At 41.0% G+C, this 20,296-nt stretch overlaps 1 protein-coding gene and 1 non-coding gene across 2 annotated transcripts in view; one reads left to right on the plus strand and one right to left on the minus strand.

Annotated features, from left to right (window-relative positions):
• The window catches only part of Ap3b1 (adaptor related protein complex 3 subunit beta 1), a 205,786-nt gene extending 192,496 nt beyond the window's left edge, over positions 1–13,290 (minus strand). The window contains exon 1 of the mRNA XM_048331505.1: positions 13,005–13,290. Within this exon, the coding sequence (XP_048187462.1) occupies positions 13,005–13,132 (128 nt within the window). The 5' untranslated portion in view covers positions 13,133–13,290. The remainder of the gene's footprint in view (positions 1–13,004) is intronic.
• On the plus strand, positions 10,538–10,641 carry LOC125340231. Its single transcript, XR_007208714.1, has one exon. It is a non-coding gene; the product is annotated as a U6 spliceosomal RNA (small nuclear RNA).
• Positions 13,291–20,296: the final 7,006 nt, after the last annotated feature.

Genomic DNA, 20,296 nt, shown 5'->3' on the forward strand with positions numbered 1-20,296 from the left:
ATTTTTAAACTTTTTCTTAAAAAACAAAACAACTTTTCAGGGCCACAGAAGGTAAGTTTTCCATCTAATAAGTTTGGATCGGCTTTCTGTGTGGGGAGTTGAGGAAACCAATGTGTAATATCTACCTTAGATAAGCTCCGTCTCTGAAGGACTTGAAAAATCTAAGTAAAAAATTCAGCTCCTAAAGTTACATGGCAATAATGCAAGTTGACTAGAGATTTGTGGCACAACAATATGAATATACTTAACATTACTGAACTTAAAATGGCCAAGATGGTAAACTCAATGTTATATGCTTTTTACTATAATTTTTTGATTCACATGTCCCCTCAAGTTTCCGGGAAAGGCTATGTCAGAAAAAGGATCCTACAAATTACTACATGTCCAGAATATAATCTAAAAGTGCAAAACACTAATGTTTATATAACTTTGGTCATCTGCTAAAAAATAATTCTTATCTATAATTGTCCTGTTAAAACTTATTTCCACATGTACGTTTAAAATTTTTGAAATATAAAACATACCCTATTGGCATAGCAAAACATTTTTACTTTGAATACGAAAAAATAAAAACTGTTATAAAATATGAAAAATGGTGTCATGACATACAACGGAAAAAACATAGCCTCTTCAACTACTGGTGCTGGGAAAACTGAGCAGCCACATGTAGAAAACTCAAAGTGGACCCTATCCTATCACCATGCACCAAGATCAACTCAAAATGGATTAAGGACCTCAACATCAAACCTGAAACCCTGAAACTACTGGAGGACAGAGTAGGAAAGACGCTAGAACTTTAGGCACAGGCAGGAACTTCCTGAACAGAGTCCCAGGGGCACAACACATAAGGGAGAGACTCGACAAATGGGACTACTACAAAATAAAAAGTTTCTGCACAGCTAAAGACATAGCCACTAAACTAGAAAGACAGCCAACCATATGGTAAAGGATATTTACCAGCATAGTAACGGACAAAGGCCTATTATCTGTCATCTACAGAGAACTCAATAAACTAAGACCCTCTAAACCCAGTAAACCAATTATTACATGGGCAAAGGAGCTAAAGAGAGACTTCACAGGAGAAGAAATAAAAATAGCAAAGAAACATATGAGGAAATGTTCAATATCCCTGGCAGTAAAGAAATGCAAATGAAAAACACCCCTGAGATACCACCTCACTCCAGTTAGAATGGACTATACTCTGAACTCGGGCAACAACAAATGCTGGAGGGGGTGCGGGGAAAGAGGAACCCTTCTCCACTGTTGGTGCGGGTGCAAACTAGTACAAACACTTTGGAGAAGGATGAAGGTTCCTCAAAAAGCTCAGCATAGACCTACCCTATGACCCAGCCATACCACTCCTAGGCATCTATCCTGAACAGGTTCCAGGATATCAAAAAGACATGTGCACTTCCATGTTAATCGCTGCACAATTCATAATAGCCAAAATATGGAAACAACCCAGATGCCCAGATGAATGGATCCAAAAAAATGTGGTACCTATACACAATGGAATACTACATAGCGATTAGAAATGATAAAATAATGGTATTCACAGGGAAATGGTCAGATCTTGAACAAATAATGTTGAGCAAGACAAGCCTAGAACACAGAGAACAAAGGCGCATGGTCTCCTTGATATATGATTGTTGGGGGCGGGGGGAGACAGTAGGGATCAGGGCTGCAAAGTAACAAACTTCTTTTCAAATGCTATTTCCACATGTTTAGGTCAGCGACTTTACATTATGTACCTAAAACCAAACAATTACTAAACAAAGGTCTAGGATAGACCCATTAGAGGATTACAATGGCTCAACAGCTATGTACATATGATTATATAAGATGAGGCTAAGCAAAATGAACTCCAAGAGATGGAAACAGGAGGATTTTACTGTTGTCGTTATGTTTAATGTACTAGGTGAATTTCCTTTGGCGTACCCCATGTGATTACTGTATATAATTTTGGTACACTGGATATTGTATATATGCTTACCTGAACTAGGGAAGGGAAAGAAAAATGAGGGAGGGTGTAACAAATATGACAAGAAATGTACTCACTACCTTATTATGTAACTATCTCCAATTAAGCACCAGAAAACCAGAAGTAGCAAGCTGTGGCTCAAACTGGTAGAGTGCTATCCTTGAGCAAAATACAACAGCGATACTCACAAGACAATATGTTGGAAATGAACTTTACAACTTGAAGAGTGGAGAGGAGGTTGGGGGGGAATGTGGAGTGGGAGAAAATGTTTGACAAGAAATGTACTCATTACCTTACATATGTAACTGTAACCCCTCTGAACCTCACCTTGATAATTAAAAACTAAATTAAATTTGAAGAAAGTAAAATAAAAACTAAGGCCCTAAATTCAAGCCCCACAACCAAGAAAAAAAAAATCAGAAAACCACCAAAAATAAAAGTACTATATAAGATATTACTGTATATTACTACAATTATAATGTTGGTTTTCATACCCTTAGCCAAGAACAGAGGCTACATAGAATAGCCAGCCACTCCATTAATCTTTGACAATTATAGTGATGATGGCATGGAGTTGAAGAGCTAAGTGACCAAAGTTTATTGGTGCCATCAGTTACCTGGACATATTTATTGATGTCATGCTGTGTTCACCAACTTTAAGAGGGGAGGGTACGGTACTCAAGTATTTATGCTTATAGTGAGACTTTAAATTTTAATTAAATGAAGGAAATTAAAGCACAGGCAGGCATAATTAGTATCCCAAATTCTTGCCACCAAGTTCCATATTCTTGATAGCTGTTTATAAATGGTGCTCTATGTTTTCTAGCAGGAAACAAGATTCCAAAGGAAACAATGACTGCTATTGTCAGTGAAAGGGAGCAATGAGCCACACTGCCAAAAAAAAATTATTTCTGTTATTATACTTAATGTGCCCATATAGAAAACATCTTCAGAAATAACCACTACTGAGTTAGCCTAACACTAAAAGTTAAGTAAAAATTCAAATGCTTTTTTTTTTAACCATACAACAATCACTGTTCCCAAATCCTTGATAACACAGAAGAACTCATCCCCTACATGCTTATTAACTGCACTTATTCTGATGTGGTTACATTAGAGATAGCTCATATAGTTGTTTCAGATGCTGGTGAAATATGACTTAGAAAAATAATAGGGTTGAATTTAATAATTTTAAATTTAAAATACACAGCAATGTCTAGTGTGAACATGAACAATGATTCTAAAAACATATAGCTGAAAATATATAATGTACTAAAGCAAAACAAACTGTAAAAGAGCTCACTGATCTTAATAGTGTCACAACAGTATAATAATTACTGTTATATATCAGGCACTATTAACTGTTTAAATATATTAAATCTTTTAAGCTTCATGACTATTTGATTTTTCAATACTGCTATTATCCTCAGCTCCATTTTACAGTTAAGGAACTAAAGGCATAGAGAGGTAAAGTTGCCTGCCCAAGCACCAATATTGATACAGCTGTGGGAAGTTTTTTCAACAGACAGAGCAGCTCATGATTGGGTGCGACATACTTCCTCAAAAAACCATTTACCCGGGCTGGGGATATAGCCTAGTGGCAAGAGTGCCTGCCTCGGATACACGAGGCCCTAGGTTCGATTCCCCAGCACCACATATACAGAAAACGGCCAGAAGCGGCGCTGTGGCTCAAGTGGCAGAGTGCTAGCCTTGAGCGGGAAGAAGCCAGGGACAGTGCTCAGGCCCGGAGTCCAAGGCCCAGGACTGGCCAAAAACAAACAAACAAACAAAAAAAACCATTTACCCTCCATCTTCTTCCTACAGAAAAGCCTCTTGGCTCTTTTCTGAAATCTTAAGCATAATGCAGACTCAATTCTCCCTTTGTATTCTCTTTTCTTAGCCTTTGGGCTAGTTAATCTTGACTAGATTGAGGAATGCCTATGAGTTTAGTAAGGCACTTTCTCATGTATTTGTGAGGGAATATCTAGAGACAATTAGTTCATGAGGGCTCCGACCTAAGCATGATGAACTTATAATAAAATGGCATTGAGACATAATAAACCTAAGAGGTAAGGCCAGAATTGAAGAAGTAGGTCACTAGGTAGGTGTCCTTGAGGGTTATATCTTGCCCTTGCTCTTATCCCCTCTCTACCAACCGTGATGTGAGTTGCTCTGCTCTGCCACACCCTCCATGATGCAACAGTGAGCTATCATAAATCCTTTCTCAAGTTGTTCCCTCAAGCATTTTGTCACAGTGAGCAGAAGAGTAAATAATCCAGAAAACTGGTACCAGCAGAATCACTGCTGTGACCAAACCTGACCATATGGTTCTTAAGCCTTTGAAACTGATTTGCAGAAAGAATTTGGAAGTATTTGGACTTGCAGGCTCAAAGTCTAGAATGCTATAAAGCAAAGCTTAATGGATAACTCTAGAGGGAGCTCAAAAGATCACGATGTCAACAGGAAGATGCACAGTGAAGATCAGACTCATCCAAGGTTTTGGGTGGAAATGAGAAATCTAATGGGAATTGAAGTCGAGGCCCAATCATGTTACATTCTGGCAATGAATTTCTCTACATTGTGTCCATATCCTCTGGGTTAGGCTGAATTTAAAAATGGACTATTTTGCAAAGGAAATTTCAAGACAACATAGAATTCAGGGTGTGACATAGTTATTGGCGGCTTTCAGCTAGGTTTACAGTGAGATTTGGAGCAAAAAGCAAAGCAAATATATCTGAAAAACATGCAGTTGGCGGGGGGGATGTTTAAAGCTTTGGACAAGAATGCTGTGGTTGTTAAAGAGATTAGAGCCAATATAAAGGAATATGGAACTGGGCACTGGGACAAAAGGAATGATAGTCTGAGGACATCTCAGGACTACCAAACCCCAGCCATCTCAGTCTCCAGGTGTAAAAGTTTTAACTCATTTGAAAAACTTTCCCTTGAACAGAGAGAGCTAGTATGGTGCCTTGCTAACACAGGGCCACCTGGAAAGCTGTTTCCCCAGGATTTGTTTCACCATGTTATCCACAGAAGCAAAAAGATGCCACTTCAGTCATGGTCCAAGGTCCACTACGACTCCAGCTGGCAACACACCAGGTGTCCAGGTACTGCTGGTTTTGCAGGCATGCCAAATGAAGTTATAAGGTCATGGAGGCTTCCATTAAAATGTCAAAGACAGGGAGGACAAGGAGTAGGAAGAGAAGGAGGGGGAAGAGAAGGAAGATTTATATCATGTTAACTGATTCTCTCTAGGTGTTAAAATGAGAATTATTTTGTAGCTAATCTGTACTTGCTAAATTTTCATTCGTGAAAGTGGTTCTCCTTTCTCTATTGCATCATCAATATTTTGTTCCTGTACATCAGTTGGTTCCAATTTCTCCTATCTTAAATAAAATCCCTTGATATAACATTTCTCCCCAGGTACTGCTCCAATTTCTTTGCTCCTCATACTACAATACATACTATAATTCCCTTCTCTTTTCTCTCCTAAACCTACTCATCAAGTTTTCAGCTCTAACTCTACTCTTAGAATGCTTACCAAGTTACCATACTGACATTGTCCACAATGACAATTCAAAACCCAATTCTCAGTCATCATATATACTTGATATATCTGTATTATCTCACTCAATTATTACAAGAATGCCTCAGGGCTTAGTATCTTTTATTTTTCTGTACTTAAGTCTCAAGGAATCTTATGCAATTCTATGATATGTAATATCACCTACAACCTGATGGCTTCTAAATTTATACCTCTAGCTTAACACGACTCCTAAACTACAATCTCTGCCTACCTATTTAATAGTTCACGTGGATGTCTAATGGCATTTCAAACTTCACATGCCCTCCTAATTCCTTGGGCCCTTTGCCTCTATTTTTTTTTTCTCTTTTGATCACCTTCTTCATTTTAGTCAACAGAAATTCCAAACTTCCAACTCTATATGCAAAACTTTGTCTATCCTTGGTATCTTTTTCATATATAAATATATATATGCAAATCAGCAAATCTAGGTTGGCTCTACCTTCAAAATAAACCCAGACTTCAACCATCTCCAGTACTATCAGTAGTCCAGTAATCATCTTATCATCTCTTGTCTGGGTTACTACAGTAGTCTCCTTGCTGGTCTTTACCTCAGACCTGGAGTTATCCTGGTTCAAGAGGGATCAAAGTCCTTTTAAAACATAAACTGGAGCTAGGCACTGGTGGCTCATGCCTGTAATCCTAGCTACTCAAGAGGCTGAGATTTGAGGATCATGGTTCCAAGCCAGTGTAGACAGGAAAATCATGAGATTCTTTTTCCCAATTAACCATCAGAAAACTAGAAGTAAAGCTGTGGCTCAAAGTGGTAGAGCACTAGCCTTGAGCAAAAAGAGCCCAGGGACAGCACCCAGGCCCTGAGCTCAAGCCCCAGGATGGCACTAAATACATACATACATACATACATTCATACATACATACATACATACATACATAAAATGGAAGTCATCAGGTTGTAGTCTATACTAATTTACTGTTCCTTCTCTGCTTACTCCAGCCACATTGGTCTTTACTGTTCTCATACAGATCAAAAATTCTTCCTTGACACCTATTCCTTATAAATGAGCATACCTCCCAGACATGTCACTCCCTCCCTCCCTTTATCTACCTGCTCCATTAACAACTTTCTAAGGATGTTTTCCTGATCCTGAATCCCAAACAACAACCCAACCCCATTCTAATTCCTATCTTTTTCCCTGGTCTACTTCACCCATTGTACTTTGTTTTTCTTGTGATCAAATGACCATGCTAATTTTTTAACACCTGTCATCCTCCCACCAGGAATATAAACTCTACGACAGCAGTTATCTACTGTTTAATCTACTGTTTATCTGCTTTTTAATACTCAGTATCAAGAACAGCGCATTAGCATGCAGAAGGCACTCCTATTTGTTGAATCATTAATTCTATAATTTTTAAAGTGATTGAAGTCTATCTGTATAAAACTAGCACTTAGTAGTGACCATTCTAAAAAATCTCCCAGTAGCTTTGATTCTCAGAATCAAAATCCTTACAATTAGGCCCCACCCGCCCCTCTTCCTTACCTCCCCTCTCCAGCCTCATGTTCTATTAGTTTCCTCCTCATCCTTCACCTAGGTTTTGAAATACTCAGCGAACAACCCATTCCAAGAGTAATGCTGAAGGATGCACTCTGTCCACTCATGATTTTGGAACCAGCCTCATTCACAATCTCTTCTTTGTCCAGCTGCTTGCTATACCAACTTATTCAGCTGAAGGATTAAAGATACTGGCCTTCTAATTTAGCATCAACTTTTATCAGCAATACAAATAACCAGCCCATCAATGAGAAGACACTGACTATAAATTGTTCATTTTTATAGATCTATGAACTCTTTCCAGCTGATACGCTAAATAAGTCTTTCCTAAATATACAACCAACATTAGTCATAATATGAAATACAGGAAAATCATTTCCTTCCTGATTATTCTACTTTAGGCTCTTCACTTTAAATCCTGAATTTAGACAGGAGGCAATTTGTTTTTGTCAGTAGTTCATTTATTTGTACAAGTGCAATACTATCAAATAATTTCACCATAATACATTTGTCTTTCTATGAGTGTAACTTTCCTGCAGTAAAATGGAACATTTCAATGAACAGCATCTGTCTGCTTTTTTTGGTTAATCATTCAGCTCTAGTAACCCTGCTCTAAATTAAAAATATATTTTTAAAAACAACATAGTGGGGGCTGGGGATATGGCCTAGTGGCAAGAGTGCCTGCCTCATATACATGAGGCCCTGGGTTCGATTCCCCAGCACCACATACACAGAAAATGGCCAGAAGTGGCGCTGTGGCTCAAGTGGCAGAGTGCTAGCCTTGAGCAAAAAAAAGAAGCCAGGGAGAGTGCTCAGGCCCTGAGTCCAAGCCCCAGGACTGGCCAAAAAAAAAAAAAAAACAACAACAACAACATAGTATCTCACATCTTGTTATTTAACTAAAGGCTAGAAATGTTTCAGTTATCTTTAAAGCATCTTGTATAAAGGTATACAATTTTTTGTTCACTATCTTTTAAACAAAACATGAAGCCATTACTGACTCTTCATTTCTTTCAACCACTTTCTTGAAAGAAATGCTGACAAGCAAATTCACTGAAACACTAAAGTTTTCTAATATATAGTAAGCCCTTTGTACATAAGGATATGAGATCCAACTGACACATATAGCAAGTAAGTATGTTGTCTAGACATAAACATAATTTGTTTCAAACAGCTAAAAAGAATTAACAAGATGGGTCAGTTACCAAAATTGGAGTTCATAGAACTCAAGCAACTGAATCTTTGGAATTTAAGTGATCAAGTATAGAATAGTAGTGGCTTACATTTTCATACCTGCAACCCTTCACTCCTGAGCACAACAGAAAGGAACTCTGGAGAAAGGAAGAGTGAGTAAAACCAACCACAATATTCGATGCACATATGTGAAAATGGAGCCAGGTAACTTGAGAGACTGGGTGGGGTTGGAAGAGATGGGGAGGATGGTGGAAGGGGTGACATCGATCAAAATGCATTATACTCACAAACTGGCATATTGAAATGAAACCCTTTGCACACTATGTAATTTTTTTTTAAATCATGTGCTGAATGCTTGGTCCCCAACTGCTGGCACTATTTTAAGGCTCTGTAAACTTTCAAAGTGGGACTTGGTTAGAGAAGTAGTTAGTAAAGGGCCATGCCTTTGAAGGGGTCTTGGATCCTTTCTTTTCCATTTGCTTCTTGTCCACCATGATGTGAACAGCCTCCTCATTCTCCACATGCTACCAATGCCTTGATATTCCTCATCCCCATGGGCCCAAAATCAATGGAGCCAAAGACAATACACTGAATTCTCTGAAACTATGACCCCAAAGAAATCTACCTTTGAACACACACACACACACACACACACACACACACACTCAGAGAGAGAGAGAGAGAGAGAGAGAGAGAGAGAGAGAGAGAGAGAGAGGAACCCACTAAGACTGTACCTTTTCATAATATGCTTACAAATTGGGGGTCCAACATCTGCAGCATCTCAATCTAAAATGTGCTTTATATTTCAAATTTCAACATTTCCATTTTATTCAGTAAACCACTTTATATAAAGGCATATAATAAATGCTTTTCAGTAGAGAGTACATCACATTGGCAGGCTGAAAATTATGACACAATTTAATAGCAATTACAGGTTTGTATTACTGACTGCAAGTTCACATTTGTCTTATCTTGTCCACTAAATTTTAAGCTTCTTAAAGGCAAGATAAATATCTTATAATTATTATGTATCTCTACAGTAAAAGTACAGAGCACCAGGGAAATAGATCACTAATAGAGCACAAGCTTAGCACGTGCAAGGTCCTAAACTTGATACGATACTTGTACCTAAGAAAAACAAAAATATGGGGGCTGGGAATATGGCCTAGTAGCAAGAGTGCTTGCCTTGAATACTTGAAGCCCTGGGTTCGATTCCTCAGCACCATATATATAGAATACAGCCAGAAGTGGCGCTGTGGCTCAAGTGGCAGAGTGCTAGCCTTGAGCAAAAAGAAGCTCAGGCCCTTAGTTCATGGCCCAGGACTGGCAAAAAACAAACAAACAAAAAAAAAAAAAAACGAAAAACAAAAATACGGAGAAATGAACTATCCATATGAAATAATCCCAATCTGTAAATAAAAGATGTGGAAAGTAAGAAACTTACTCTATCTGGTTGATGTAACAATTCCAGTCAACTAACAATATTAAACACAGCAAAGACACAAACAGTACTATGAAGAAAATATTTGTTCTGGACCCATATACAATTAACTTTAGGATGATGCCATAATAAAATACAACAGGGATAGGAGCCAGGTTTTTCCTTCAGTACAAGGTCCACCGAATCAGTTGTGCTTCATGAATCCTTACAGTAAAATGAAGGACCTGAAAACATGTGCCAAGCAAAGTTATGAACTAAATATTTTGCTAGTCACCTTCACATACATTATAACATTTGCTATTAAGAGAATATGTGAGAGATTTCTGTATATAAATATTCAACAAATATTCACTGAGTGACTACCTAACTTGAAAATACGCAATACCTGAAAGAGGTAAAAGTAGCAAGGAGAAATGTTAAGTAAAGAGAAAGTAAAGCAAAGTGAATAACTGGAACCATAAAGTGATAAATAAAAAAAACAAAACATGGCCAGAGGCTGGTGGCTCATGCTACTGTAATCCTTGCTACTCAGGAGGTTGAGATCTGAGGACCACGGTTCAAAGCCAACCTGGGCAGGAAAGTCTGTGAGACTCTTATCTCCAATAAACTACTCAGGAAAAGCCAGAAGTAGTGCTGTAGCTCAACTAGTGGAGCACTAGCCTGGAACAAAAAGAGCTTGAGGACAGCACCCAGGCCCTGATTTCAAGAAGAAGAAGAAAAAAAGAGTACAGCAAAGAGGTGAGTGTAGTAATGATGCTGGCAATCCCAATACCTTTGAGGACTTGAGTTTGAAGCCAGGCTGAGACACATCAAGACAAGGAAAAGTGCTCACTTAAGCAGCATATATACTAAAATCAGGACGATACAGAGATTAGCCTGGCGCCTGTACAAGGATGACATGAAAATTCATAAAGCATTCCATATTTTTGTAAGGCAGACCCAAAGAAACATAGGTTCCATGGTTTCCACTCATTTGTAATAATTAGTATATGTCTAGGATAGTCCTAGGAGAAGATCACAATAGCTCAATAGTTACATACATATGACCGTATAAAATGACGTTAATCAAAATGAACTCCAAGGTATGAAACAAGAGCTTTTTTTGTTTGTTTGTTTGTTTTGGTTGTTGTTGTTGTTAACATACTGTGTGAAGTTATTTTTTCTTTCTTTTTTTTACCCCTTTGGTTTCTTCCCTGCCGTCACTGTTTTTTATTCTGGCACCCTGTGTCTAGTACATACATCTATCTGATTGGGGGAAGGGAAGGGAAATAAAATGGTGAAACATATAAGTCAAAGGTGAACCAGTGCAACAATACTCACAAGACACTATGTTGGAAAAGAATTTCACAATTTGGGGGGTGGGGAGAAGTGGGAGAAAAACAAGGGAGGGAATAACAATGTTGGACAAGAAATGTACTCATTATCTTACTTATGTAACTGTAACCCCTCTATACATCACCTTTACAACAAAATTTTTAAAATTTTAAAAGGAAAAACATATTTTCTTTTTTGAGCAGAGAACAGGGTAAACTTTTGAGACAAGGACTACTATATCATCCAGTCAAAGGTTTGGAATATAGGCTACTTCAGACTTATCCTTCCCATTCTGGATTATAGCCAAAGGCTACGACCCCAAATTCAGGATCCTTTACATAAATTTCCCCATTTGATTTTTCAAAGGTCAAGTAATGTCACACCTCTATAAGTGAGAGCTCAAGAGAGATTAGTAACTACTTCCACAACAGGAGTTTCTTTATTTCAGTACAAGTCCATTAGATTGTAGTTCTATGGCCAAAGTGTTTCTAATTCCTGGAAGAGTCAAGGTCCTTTTCTGTACAGTTATCTAAACTTCTACTCAGTTGTGTGCCTCCTCTTAATAAAGGCACCATAAATTTCAAGCTCTTAGTAGTATTTCCAAGGTCCCTAGAAAATGAGTTAAGAATAAAATGTCTAGGTACAAATTCAGGATTGTTTAAATATAAGCCTACCCAATTCAAACTTAAAAAGAGGAAGAAGATTGAAGATTTCTTCCCTATTCTAAATAGTACTTAAAATGAACTCTTATTAACTTCAAAAAGGAGTATTTTGATTTATGTGTTTTTCCAATTCACATTAATTTGTTTTAAAAAAAAGAAAAGCTAGGATCTTGTGAGAATCTTGAAAGGGGTGAAAGTGATCACTATATATTGTATTCATGAACCCCTTTGTTAAATGGCAACTTCTTAGTGCTACCCTTTAAAGATAATTTAGGATCTGGCTTGGTGCCACACTTATAATCCTAACTTACTCAGGAGGCTGAGACTTGAGAATCTCAGTCTGAAGCCAGCCCAGGCAGGAAAAGTCCAACAGACTCTTTATCTCCAACGAATCAGCAAACATGCTGGAAAGGGAAGCTGGCAGAGCACCTGGGATGAAAAAGCCAACAGGCACCCAGGCTCTGAGTCCAGGCACCAGGACCTGCAATCCCCCCTACGCCCCCCCTCCAAATCCATTCATGGTAACTTTTGGGGGGGGGGGGTGGTAGCCTGGGGCTTGAACTCTGGAGCGGAGCGCTGGAGATAAAAGTCTATACGGCCTTTCCTGCCTGGACTGGCTTTGAACCAGGATCACTCCCATCTCAGCCTCCTGAGTAGCTAGGATGACAGGCGTGCGCCACGGGTGCCGGGCTTCATGGTAACTTTTTAAATATTCTCTGTGGATACACTTAATCTGTTTGGGGCTTCCGAACAACAACAACAACAACTCTCTATTAGTTCCTGTCCATCCTTCAGAGCATATTGTGTGGGAGCCCCTTACCCCTTAACCTTCTGGGGTCACAGAACAGTCTCCCCTCGGCAACACTCCCACTCCCGACCCCAAAACACTCTATTCATCCAAAACCCAGAACTTAACCAGAAAAGAAGAAAAAAAGGAGAGAAAAGACTTTGGTCAATGTTCCCTCTTTGGACATGAGTGTGGTGGAAATCCGTCCTCCGGGCGTCCCGGCCCGCCCAGCCCCAGGCCGTACGCGGTTCTGGGGGGAGGGGGCTGGAGGTGGGGTGCTGGGACCGCAGCTCCCCAAGTGTGGCTGTCACCCCGCCCCCCCCCATACCCAAGTGTGAAAGCCCCAGGAGTCGCGGGCACACGCGCACCCCAATCCCGCTGCACCGCAACTCCCACCGCCCGACCGGACCCCGCCCCGCCCGACGTGGGAGCGGAGGAGACCCCAGCCCGCTCCAGACGCCCGGGGCCTCCGGACCCGCCCCCGCACCCCCCCCCAACCCGGCCCCCCGAACCCGGCTTTCTCCTCACTTCTTCAGGTCGCTGCTAAAGAGGCCGAAGGCGCCCGCGGGTGAAATGGTGGAGGTCGCCTCCTGCCCCAGCTCCGCCGCCTCCCCGCCTCCGGACTGCTCATTGTAAGCGAAACTGTTGCTGGACATGGCCGCGGGGCCGGCGGGGGTCGGGTTGGTCCTGCCGAGGGTTCTCTCTCTGCGCGGGGTTCCAGTCCCGAGGACCTGCCTGACACCACCCCCCCACACCGCCCGAACAAAACTAGTTGTGGAGCCGACGGCCGCGCGCGCAGGCGCTTCCGGGCTCGTCACGGCTCCGGGAGCCGGCCCGGCGGCCCGCCCACTGCGCATGCCCGCTGCCGCGCCGGCGAGCGACAGCCGCTCCCGCGCCGCCGGGCGTCCGTCTCCGGGTGTTAGCGGCAGCCGGGAGGGAGGCTGGGCCCGGGGGATCGGGGAAGGCGGGCCGCGCGGGCCTGCGAGCCACTGGGCTGGCAGCGGGGTCGCTCACCTCATCGCCCGCGGAGATCCGGGGTCCACCAATCGGCGTCTGATTCCTCCCGGAACGCCGGCGGGCCCGCCGGATTTGCTTTCCTGCCCTGAGCGCGGTCGCTTTCCTTCTTGCGCTGGTTTAGGGCTCCTATCCCTCTAGCCAGCCTGCTCATTTTTTAAATTTATTTACTTATTTTGCAGAGACGCACTAGGCAACCTTTATTCTAGACTTTTCAGGAACCGCAGAAGACGAGCCTGGCCGTGCAATCTTGGCACGAGGATCCTGAGGTGAGCAGCTCCCGTGTGGAACCCACGGGGGGACGCTTCAGAACCAGCCCCTGATACCCCGAGACCTTCGGCTCCCTCATTTGGCCATCGAATGCATCCCCTGGGAAGCCCAGATGGGATGTATGTTGGCTGGGCCCCTGAGCAGCCATCTCTCCTGGGACTGGCACTGGACAATGTAGACTTCCCGGTGTCCCTTCCCTCTTGGGGGGGGGGGGGGCCTCTGAACCTTTCCTCCTTTTTTATCATGGGTCTGTAGTCTAGGCAGTACCTGGAAGCCAAGTACTGGAACTGTCCACAAGGCTTCCAGGGTAGCTCTAGTAAAACGCAGGCCTAGATTCCAGATCACCTGAAGAAGGAAGAGCGAGCAGGGCTGCTCCTGGGCCCCAAAGAAGGCCACGCTGTTATGGAAACTCCTCGTCCAGCACTAGAGAGGGAAGAGAGATGTGTACCCTGGCTGAAGCTTGGCGAGTTTTTTCTTCACTCGTTAAAATACCCACCAAGAGAGGCAGCGATAGAGCACCTAAAATATGTGGTTTGTCGAGACGGGTGAGATTGCACATGACTATAATACTGGCTGCATACATTAGGAGGCTGAGATCTGAGGATCATTCAAAGCCAACCTTGAATACGATTTCTTATCTCCAAATAACCAGCAAAAAAGGCAGAAGAGGAGGTGTGTGTGGCACAAGTATTAGAACACTAGTCTTTTGATTTATTTTTGCCAGTCCTGGGACTTGAACTCAGGGTCTGGGCACTGTCCCTGAGCTTCTTTTGCTCAAGGATAGCACTATACCACTTAAGCCACAGCACCACTACCAGCTTTTTCTGTTTATGTGGTACTGAGGAATCAAACCCAGGACTTTGTGCATGCTAGGCGAGCACTCTAACAGTATCCCACATTCCCAACTACATAAAGCACTAGTCTTAACCAAAAAAAGTACCCAGGCCCTGAGTTGACGACCCAGGATCCACACACAAACACACAAAGAAAAAGCTCTCTAAACATTTCAAGGTCTATCAAGCCAAAAGTTAGTGTGACCTTCATCTCATCTCATAAAGTAGATAGGATAGTACAGTCCTGTCATCCCAGCTAAGCAGGAAGTGGTCAGAGTCTTCCTTATACAGAAATAGGGGAAAATAACTAAAGCATAAGAGCAAAATGTTACCAATGAAGCAAAAAAAAAAAAAAAAGACTGGGGACATGGCTATTTCTTGGAAGTGTACTGTATCAATGTGTGCAAAACTTACTGGTTTTTTTGCAGCTACATCATATTTCAACTTACAGCTATGCCCAAATTCATTAAAATGCCTCCTTAACAACAAACCTCTGATCTATTTCTACTCTTTGGTTATAACTAACCAAACTATTACTTTTATAGATAATGTAATGGCAATATGTGTTGTAGGATTTTGCTACCTATGATTCTCTGAGAGACAATCCCATCACTATCACAGGAATGTAACTGCATCATTTCTCAGGGTAAGAAGTAGACTTGCAGCAGTACTGGGGGCCCATGATTGTAATCCTGTACTCAGGAGGCTGAGATCCAGAGGACTGCAGTTTGAAGCCAGCACTGTGCCAAATGAAAGTCCACTGAGACCCCATTTCCAAAATAACCAGCAAATAGCAGGACTAGAGGCATGGCTTAGGTGGTAGAGCACCACCTTAGCAAGTGCTAAGCACTGAATTCAAACCACAGTGCTGAAAACAGAAAATAAAGATTTGCTAATTCTAAGGAGAAAGATGAAAATAAAAATCTTACAAAATTATTTTTAATCATATGGGACAAGATGAGTTTCTGGAAGGCTCAAACAATGGGCTACAGCTAGTTAGTAGCTATGGTCTCTGTGGCTATCTATGAATTTCCTTCTGGGCAAATAAAAAGATCAGTATGGGCTGGGAATATGGCCTAGTGGCAAGAATGCTTGCCTCATATACATGAAGCCCTGGGTTTGATTCCCCAGCAACACATATGCAGAAAATGGCCAGAAGTGGCGCTGTGGCTCAAGTGGCAGAGTGCTAGCCTTGAGCAAAAAGAATCCAGGGACAGTGCTCAGGCCCTGAGTCCAAGCCCAGGACTGGCAAAAAAAAAAAAAAATCAGTACACTCATGAGGGAAAATATGGAAACAAATGATATAAGGGTGACAAGCAGTTTTTGACTGTCGTCAATGGGTTCTATATACTACTGTAATGAATAGCAAAATCACATTCTGGAATTTGGATGGAAAGATGGTGTCCCCTGCCACGCGCGCATGCACACACACACACAAACACACAAACACACACAGCATCATTAGCCTCACTGTAATTGGCTTCATTGATAATTCATTAGTAAAGTCACTTGGACAAACCATAGACTGAAAACGCCTGGTATCCTCAAACAATATGTACCTTACTCTACTACTACAAATATTTTAAGACTAGTTCCAGATGTTAGTGGCTCATGCCTATAATCCTAGCTACTTAGAAGGCTGAGATCTGAGGATCACAGTTGGAAGCCAGCCCAGGCAAGAAAGTCCATGACATTCTTATCTCCAATTAACTATCCCCAAAAAGGCCAAAGTAGATCTTTGGAGCTGTGGCTCAAGTGGTAGAGTGCTAGCCTTCAACACAGATGCTCAGGGACAAGGCCTAGGCTCTGAGTAAAGCCCCAGGCCAGGGAAAAATAATAATAATAATAATTGTAAAGACAATGGGACAATACCAAAGGATTCATTGTTTTGAATTTTTTCTCTTCTATTATTTTATTCCTTTAACCTTAACCATCCTCTCTCCCCTGGAGAGAGCTCGGTGTGTGTGTGTGTGTGTGTGTGTGTGTGTGTGTGTGTGTGTGTGTTCATTTTAAGCTGATCTCTGTGTTACCCAAGCTGTTCTTCAACTCCCAGTCTAAAGCCACCTCCTACTTCAGCCTCTCTTATAGCTAGGACAATAGAGTAGATCCCCACTACCATGCCTGAGTAATAAAACAACTTGAAATGTGTAAAACGTGGGACTTTTCATATAATTTTACTGCTGAACATTAACTTGCTTAAAATTGTGTGACAAAAAAAAAGGAGAAAGAAAGAAATCACATAGGAGGCAGTAATATTTGAGCTAGGTCTTAATATATGGAGAAGTTAAGTTTGATGAGTAAATTGAGTATGTACAGACCTCATGACAAGAAGCAAGTGGAGACTAGAGGTATTTTTCATAGATAGCAGAATACTATAGTCATCCTGTATCTTAAGTGAGTGTATAGGTCTGAAGGCTTAACATTGAATAATATTGTTTTCAAGATTTGTAGATAAATGAAATCATAAAGCAGATCCTACAAGAGTTAGGAATAAATCTTCATGGTACCATAAAAAATTTCCTAAACCACTGGCACAGCACACTAATGTATTCAAATGTGCCCGTGCAGCTGGAGCAGATCCTGCCACAACAGTTGGTATAATCACAGATGGAAGGATTATAATGAGAAGTATTAAAGCAAAAAGGGATAAAGCAAAACTGAATGGTCTTAAAAAAATTAGGTGGTAAATCATTCAATTTGAAATCTTGCAATTCAGAATACAAACCAAGGGTCTATATTTGAGAAAGCTAATGGGAAATTTAGTAGAAGTCATTCATAAGGCAGTGAAAAAGAACACTGCTTTTAGAGTGGGAACATATTTCAGATCACCTTAAAGTTCAGTGTCAGCAGAACACTTAAGGAAATGATGACAATACAACTTGAGGGAATGTGAATTGTTAAATGCTATACTTTAATACTACTTTATTAATCTAGACTTTTTTGCTTTTGTAAGTGAAAGAAAATCTCAATCAACTTATCAACAAGAATGAAAAAAGTGTGAAGGAAGAGATTTATTTCATAATTAAGAGATGAGGGCTATACTGCTCTTAGACATGAGCAGACTTAGGGAGTCAAATGATGTCATTCAGAATTTCCATCTTTCAGATCTGCTTTCTGCTATGTTGGCTTCATTGGCTTGCATAGTAGACAAGCTGAAGATAAGGGAGCTATAAGCAGTAACCTCACAGTTTAGCAAATGAAGTAGACCCTTTTTTTTTCTTTTGGTAGCCAGTAATGGGGCTTGAACTCAGGGCTTCATGCTCTCACTTGGCTTTTCCATTCATGCTGGTGCTCTACCGCTTAAGCCTTGCCTCCATTTTTGACTTTTTGCTGGTTAATTTGACATACATGCATCTCCCAAACTTTTCTGTTCAGGCTAGTTTCAAACCACAGTCCTCAGACCTCAAATTCCTGAGCATCTAGGATGGCAGGCATGAGCCACAAATACCTGGTAGTAGAACCTTGTAGGAATTTTCTAGAAAAAGGTTCTGACTGGAGCTGGGTATGTGAATTAGTGGTTGAGTGCTTGCCTAGCATGCATGAAGCCCTGGGTTTGATTCCTCAATACTACATAAACAGAAAAGGCCAGAAGTGGCGCTGTGGCTCAAGTGGTAGATGCTAGCCTTGAGCAAAACAAAGCTCAGGGACAGTGCCCAGGCCCTGAATTCAAGCCCAGGACTGGTACAGAAAATAAAAAGTTCTGATTGGCCCAACTTTGGTCATGTGCCCACCACATTGCTACTGTGGATTCAGCCAAGCCTGGGTTACTTGGTCATACCTTTAACAGAAGAAAATGATATCAATTTATAACTCAAAGGAGTAGTGTTTAATAGAAGGGAAGCAGGGATGCTAGACATCCATATCATACAGCAACTGAGAAAATACGTATTTGAAGAGAGCCAGGCACTCGTGGCTCACGCCTATACATAATCCTACCTTGTCAAGAGGCTAAAATCTGAGGATCATGGTTCAAAGCCAGCCCAAGCAGAAATGAGACTCTTACCTCCAATTAACACTCAAAACCTGGAAGTGGAGCTGTGGCTCAAAGTGGTAGAGTGCTAGTCTTGAGCAAAAGTGCTTAGGAGCAGCACCTAGGCCAAGTTCAAGCCCTACGACTGACAACAACAACAAAACTTTTAAATAATAGAAATTGTGTATATGCTATATTACAACTATATAAAGGCTTGAATTCATACTTCCCTGGAATAAAAGGAAAACACTGTCAAAATTAAAACGATTGTCAGTGATCTTCAACAAAGGGTGGTTTTGCTCCCTCACCTCTATTTAGAGACAGTTTTTATTGTAACAAGTGGTATCTGATGGGTTGAACATAGAGATGCTGTTAAGCATCTTACAATGTACAGGCCAGCCCCACAAAACACATGAGGGAAGGAGGGAGGGAGGGAGGGAGGGAGGGAGGGAGGGAGGGAGGGAGGGAGGGAGGGAGGGAGGAAGGAAGGAAGGAAGAAAATGAAGAATTGTCAAACCCAAATATCAGCAATAATGCTATTGAGAAACCTTGGCAGATAGGTAACAGATATGGTTTGATTTACTGGAAAAAGGCAGTGCTGCTGCTCTGTAGAATGGGGGAATGAAAGACAAAGATAGAAAAGAAAGGAAACAAAAGAGATTTAATGTTACGACAGAGGAAAATGAAATAGAGATACAAAGGTATGGTCAATCCATATACTTTGTTTCTACTTCCATTTCATCAATTAAGCACCAATGTGACTTTGGCAAACCACAGATTCTTTGAGAATCAGATTCCTTACCAGTTATATAAGGAATCAAGCTAATTAACTCTCACTTCTTTCCATTCAAAACTTCTATGACACTATCTTAATTTCAAAAAACTCAGGAAAAAGTTAATCAATTTTTAATGTTCTTTGGTTCATGCCTGGTTGTAGCATTCCTTGTTATTATGGGTGCAATAGAGGAGTCTCCTTTCTTATTTTATTAATCTTTTTATTAGCATACATCAGTTGCACAAAGGGATTTTGTTGTGACATTTCCATACATGCAAACAACATACTCCATCAAACTCACCTCTTTTTCATTCTTCCTTACCCTCCCCCCTTCTGCTTTTGTAGACGGATGAGTATATATGTATTCCCTCTTTTCTTCTTTCAACTGTTCTATTCACTTGAAAATTTATTTTCAGACAAAAATTTTAAAACCACATATGCATGCACCGATTATCTAAAGACCTATAAGCAACATCTTCCATCTTCCCCAGACAGAAAAGTCTGTTGTGTGAATGTTAAAAGCCTCACATGACCCTTAACCCTCATAAATTGCTTATGTGTGTGACTGCACATTACTTTGTAAAAAGCCATCCATTAACACTAACAGAAATGGATTATCAACTCAGTTAAATATGACAATAAAGGAAACTTAGTGATTGTACAAGGACTGATATCAATAAAAGAAACCAGAAAGCAACCTGCCTTTAGGAAATGTACTTGCACAATCACACCTATTACTTATTTACATTTCCCCAATTCAGAAGGGAAAATTCTATTCCTTCTCTCCAAAATTCAAGCATTAAAAAAATCAATGTAAGTCAGATGCCAATGGCTCATACCTATAATCCTAGCTATTCCAGAATCTGATATCTGAGGATCACAGTTCAAAGCCAGCCCAGGCAAGATACTCTGGGTCTGAGCTCCAGTTAGCCACCTAAAGCCAGGAATGGAGCTGTGG

Source organism: Perognathus longimembris, chromosome 22 (assembly GCF_023159225.1).
Source record: "Perognathus longimembris pacificus isolate PPM17 chromosome 22, ASM2315922v1, whole genome shotgun sequence".
Lineage (NCBI taxonomy): Eukaryota > Metazoa > Chordata > Mammalia > Rodentia > Heteromyidae > Perognathus > Perognathus longimembris.